At 40.3% G+C, this 6,000-nt stretch overlaps 1 protein-coding gene across 1 annotated transcript in view; it reads right to left on the bottom strand.

The window, feature by feature from the left end:
- Nucleotides 1-485: 485 nt before the first annotated feature.
- Nucleotides 486-6,000, bottom strand: part of LOC124789547 (target of rapamycin complex subunit lst8) — a 47,379-nt gene continuing 41,864 nt past the window's right edge. Inside the window, exons 8-9 of the mRNA XM_047256949.1 lie at nucleotides 2,124-2,242; nucleotides 486-789 (exon numbers count right to left, since the gene is read on the bottom strand). Of these exons, the coding sequence (XP_047112905.1) occupies nucleotides 2,156-2,242 (87 nt within the window). The 3' untranslated portion in view covers nucleotides 486-789; nucleotides 2,124-2,155. The remainder of the gene's footprint in view (nucleotides 790-2,123; nucleotides 2,243-6,000) is intronic.

The raw sequence follows: 6,000 nt of genomic DNA, 5'->3' as shown, positions 1-6,000 counted from the left end.
TAGCTGCATGGCACAATTTGACAAAAAAAGGATGGTATATGTGATACATTCAGAGGCAAAACCCAAAACCCTTGTCTTGTTCATCTGGTAATTGAGGGAACTGTGTGGGGCAAAACTTGTAGAGGGACACAAGGATTGAATACAGTGAGCAAGATCAAATGAATGTGGGTTGAGGCAGTTATGCAGAGATGAAGAGGCTTGCAAAGGATACAAAAGTATGAAAATTGGCATCAAACCAGTCTTTCGCCTGAAGATCACAATCACAACTACAATAACAATGTAGTCTTGCATTTGTGGGGTCCAAAATTTAACTCTGTGCAGCTGACATCTGGTGGGAAAAATGGAGTACTGGGAGGGATTGAATGTTACTTGGTTCTCCACGGCTGCTCTGTTGCAGAGCCAGGCTTGTGGTCAACTTGGTGTTTTCTTATGAGTCACACAATTAAGTTCATTGTATGCAAACTGCATTTACTTTACTGCAATAATTGATTATGAAATGCACTTTATTTATCATACAACAAGAGTAAGAAAACAAACAAAAAAGTGTGTAGAGAAATAATATATACAAGATTGATACAGAGCATAATTCACAGTCTCAACTTAACATGCAACTAGTGGACAGCAATCAGGTTTGCCTTGATGACGATACTCCATTTGCTGTAGCATGCTCTCAGACTATGTCACAAGATGGTGTGTCATTTGGCTGGGAGCACCACAGACACCTTATAGAGATATCATCTTCATCCATAAAAACAGTGAAGAGTTCGGATTTCATGGCTGCATCAGAACCTGTTTGAAAAACACATGTATGATACATACTGAAATACTCTCGAAATAGGTGAGATTTGTATCTGGTTGTAATTATAACATACTATGAATTGCAAAAGTGACACAGACACAGGTTTGTTGAAAAATGTTGACAGATATATGATAGAAAATATATACTGATATGATAAAAGTCATGGGACAGTGATAAGCACATATATAGATGGCAGCAGTATCACGTACACAAGATATAAAGGGACAGTGCATTGGTAGAGCTGTCATTTGTATTCAAGTGATTCATGTGAAATGGTTTCTGGCATAATTATGGCTGCACGACAGGAATCAACAAACTCTGAATGCAGAATGGTAGTTGGAGCCAGATGCATGAGACATTCCATTTTGGAAATTGTTAGTGAATTCAATATTCCAAGATCCACAGCATCAAGAATGCTAGAACGTCAAAATTCAGGCATTACCTCTCACCACGGACAATGTAGTGGCTGACAGCCTCAACTTAACGACCGAGAGCAGTGGCATTTTTGTAGAGTTGTCGGTGTTAATAGACAAGCAACACGTGTGAAATAACCACAGAAATCAATGTGGGATGTACAAAAAACACATCTGTTCTGGTACTGTGGTGAAATACAGTGTTAATGGGCTACGACAGCAGACGAATGACGCGAGTGCCTTTACTAACAGCACGACATCGCCTGCAGCACATCTCCTGGGCCCGTGACCCTATATGACTGGAAAACTGTGAACTGGCCAGATGAAGACCAGCTTCAGTTGGCACGAGCTGATGGTAGGGTTCCAGCGTGGCACAGAGCCCACGACACCACGGGCCCAGGTTGTCAACAAGGCACCGTGACAGCTGGTGGTGCCTCCCTGATGGTGTGGGCTGTGTTTACACGGAACGGACTGGATCTAGTGATCCAACTGAACCAATTATTGACTGGAAATGGTTGTGTTTGGCAACTTGGAGACTTTTTGCAGCCACTCAATGATGGAATTTTTATGGGTGACAAAGTGCCATGCCACAGGACCACAATTATTCGTGACTAGTTTGAAGAACATTATGGACAATTTGCTCAACAAGAATCCCATCGAACATTTACAGGACAAAACTAAGAAATCAGTTGGTGCACAAAATCCTACACCGACAACACTCTCGCAATTATGGACAGCTATAGAGGCCACATGGCTCAGTATTCTGCAGTGGGACTTCTAACGACTTGTTGAGTTCATGCTGCGTATAGTTGCTGCACTATGCTGGGCCAAAGAGGTCCAACACAATATTATAAGGTATCCCATGACTTCTGTCACCTCAGTGTAAACCGATTAATAAAAACTCAACTCACAAAATTTCAAGCTCCAGTCTTCTTTCAGGAATCTAGGAAGAATCCAGTGGATGCTTACATGCTGATCCTAAAGAGCTATGTAAGCCGTCGTTCTTTGCCTGGTCCTTCTGCTGGTTGAACTACGGGGAGAAAAAAAATAATAACAGTAATATTTCATACACTGAAAGCACTCACTGATATGGATTTTACAGAGATTGCAACTCATCTTCTTTTTTTTTTCTTTTAGTGGCACGAATGTTTTATATATCTTATTACTAAAATTATCTGTTGCCTGTTCTTTCAAGTTTCTCAGCAAGTTCTTATTTTAACTTACCCATAATTCTTCCATTTCAACTCTTCTGTTGCTTGTGTATGAAAAACTGCCTCAAAACACTGCTGATTAAGACACATGCCTCCCATTTATTTCTAGTCTGAAAACCCTCCTACTTTTGGCTTCATCTTAATCCCTTCTCTTTTTAAACTACTACAGTTCCTTCTGTTCCCCTTGACAAACGTTACAAATGACAGAAACTTTATCAAACTCAGATCTCCAATATTGGTTTCTGAGCAACCTTTGTCCAACAGAATTGTCTCTTCATCCTCTGAAAATGCCTGCTTTTCAGTAGACCATGTAGCAGTGTGCACAAACACATTCTTCAGCCATCAGGTCTATATGAAAGTAATAGATTTCAATTAAAACTCTGCACTGTAGCACACTCATTGCCAAGCCGGATCAGAAAAATATCTACTGACCTGCTTCTCATCTCTGTGTATCTCTTTTTTTCTGCAACAATCTGACTGCTACATATTTCACTTGGCACTAATGTTAGTACCACCAAAATGACAACAACAACAACAACAACTACTACTACTACTACTACTAGAAGTGGATACAAAGGATACTACTACTACTACTACTACTACTACTACTACTAATAATAATAATAATAATAATAATAATAATAATACAATTGCTACTACCATCTCCACCTCCACCACCACCACAATTACAATCACAACTACAACTTCTATTCCACTGATAAATGGACAGATACAGTCTGGCATCACATCAACATTTGTATTCTACTCTGATTACTATCCAAGCCACTAGTTTCATTAAGCAATTCTACCGAGAAATCCACCCCCTTGAACCATGGACCTTGCCGTTGGTGGGGAGACTTGCGTGCCTCAATGATACAGATAGCCGTACCATAGGTGCAACCACAACGAAGGGGTATCTGTTGAGAGGTCAGACAAATGTGTGGTTCCTGAAGAGGGGCAGCAGCCTTTTCAGTAGTTGCAGGGGCAACAGTCTGGATGATTGACTGATCTGGCCTTGTAACACTAACCAAAATGGCCTTGCTGTTCTGGTACTGCGAACGGCTGAAAGCAAGGGGAAACTACAGCCGTAATTTTTCTCGAGGGCATGCAGCTTTACTGTATGATTAAATGACAATGGCGTCCTCTTTGGTAAAATATTCCGGAGGTAAAATAGTCCCCCATTTGGGTCTCCGGGCGGGGACTACTCAAGAGGACGTCGTTATCAGGAGAAAGAAAACTGGCATTCTACAGATCGGAGCATGGAATGTCAGATCCCTTAATCGGCCAGGTAGGTTAGAAAATTAAAAAGGGAAATGGATAGGTTAAAGTTAGATATAGTGGGAATTAGTGAAGTTCGGTGGCCGGAGGAACAAGACTTCTGGTCAGGTGAATACAGGGTTATAAATACAAAATCAAATAGGGGTAATGCAGGAGTAGGTTTAATAATGAATAAAAAAATAGGTGTATCGATAAGCTACTACAAACAGCATAGTGAACGCATTATTGTGGCCAAGATAGACACGAAGCCCACGCCTACTACAGTAGTACAAGTTTATATGCAACTAGCTCTGCAGATGACGAAGAAATTGATGTAATGTATGATGAGATAAAAGAAATTATTCAGATAGTGAAGGGAGATGAAAATTTAATAGTCATGGGTGACTGGAATTCGTCATTAGGAAAAGGGAGAGAAGGAAACGTAGTAGGTGAATATGGATTGGGGGTAAGAAATGAAAGAGGAAGCCTTCTGGTAGAATTTTGCGCAGAGCATAACTTAATCATAGCTAATACTTGGCTTAAGAATCATCAAAGAACACTGTATACATGGAAGAACCCTGGAGATACTAAAAGGTATCAGACAGATTATATAATGGTAAGACAGAGACTTAGGAACCAGGTTTTAAATTGTAAGACATTTCCAGGGGCAGATGTGGACTCTGACCACAAGCTATTGGTTATGAACTGTAGATTAAAACTGAAGAAACTGCAAAAAGGTGGGAATTTAAGGAGATGGGACCTGGGTAAACTGAAAGATCCAGAGATTGTACAGAGTTTCAGGGAGAGCATAAGGGAACAATTGACAGGAATGGGGGAAATAAATACAGTAGAAGAAGAATGGGTAGCTTTGAGGGATGAAATAGTGAAGGCAGCAGAGGATCAAATAGGTAAAAAGACGAGGGAGGGCTAGTAGAAACCCTTGGGTAACAGAAGAAATATTGAATTTAATTGATGAAAGGAGAAAATATAAAAATGCAGTAAATGAAGCAGGCAAAAAGGAATCCAAAAATTATATCAACTGGAAGTGCAAACTGGCTAAGCAGGGATGGCTAGATGACAAATGTAAGGATTTAGAGGCTTATCTCACTAGGGGTAAGATAGATACAGCCTACAGGAAAATTAAAGATGCGTTTGGAGAAAAGAGAGCCACTTGTATGAATATCAAGAGCTCAGATGGAAACACAGTTCTAAGCAAAGAAGGGAAAGCAGAAAGGTGGAAGGAGTATACAGAGGGCCTATACAAGAGCGATGTACTTGAGGACAATATTATGGAAATGGAAGAGGATGTAGATGAAGATGAAATGGGAGATATGATATTGCGTGAAGAGTTTGACAGAGCACTGAACGACCTGAGTCGAAACGAGGCCCCTGGAGTAGACAACATTCCATTAGAACTACTGACAACCTTGGGAGAGCCAGTCCTCACAAAACTCTACCATCTGGTGAGCAAGATGTATGAGACAGGCAAAATACCCTCAGACTTCAAGAAGAATATAATAATCCCAATCCCAAAGAAAGCAGGTGTTGACAGATGTGAAAATTACCGAACTATCAGTTTAATAAGTCACTGCTGCAAAATACTAACGAGAATTCTTTACAGACAAATGGAAAAACTGATAGAAGCTGACCTCAGGGAAGCTCAGTTTGGATTCCGTAGAAATGTTGGAACACGTGAGGCGATGACCCTACGACTTATCTTAGAAGAAAGATTAAGGAAAGGCAAACCTACATTTCTAGCATTTGTAGACTTAGAGAAAGCTTTTGACAATGTTAACTGGAATACTCTCTTTCAAATTCTGAAGGTGGCAGGGGTAAAATACAGGGAGCGAAAGGCTATTTACAATTTGTACAGAAACCAGATGGCAGTTATAAGAGTCGAGGGGTATGAAAGGGAAGCAGTGGTTGGGAAGGGAGTGAGACAGGGTTGTAGCCTATCCCCAATGTTATTCAATCTGTATATTGAGCAAGCAATAAAGGAAACAAAAGAAAAGCTCGGTGTAGGTATTAAAATCCATGGAGAAGAAATAAAAACTTTGAAGTTCGCCGATGACATTGTAATTCTGTCAGAGACAGCAAAGGACTTGGAAGAGCAGTTGAACGGGATGGACAGTGTCTTGAAAGGAGGGTATAAGATGAACATCAACAAAAGTAAAACGAGGATAATGGAATGTAGTCGAATTAAGTCGGGTGATGCTGAGGGAATTAGACTAGGAAATGAGACACTTAAAGTAGTAAAGGAGTTTTGCTATTTGGGGAGCAAAATAACTGATGATGGTCGAAGTAGAGAGGATATAAAATG

The sequence above is a fragment of the Schistocerca piceifrons genome, chromosome 1 (genome assembly GCF_021461385.2).
Source record: "Schistocerca piceifrons isolate TAMUIC-IGC-003096 chromosome 1, iqSchPice1.1, whole genome shotgun sequence".
NCBI classification, from domain to species: domain Eukaryota; kingdom Metazoa; phylum Arthropoda; class Insecta; order Orthoptera; family Acrididae; genus Schistocerca; species Schistocerca piceifrons.
The sequence above is the reverse complement of the archived record's forward strand: the minus strand, read 5'-3'. Positions and strand labels throughout refer to the sequence as shown.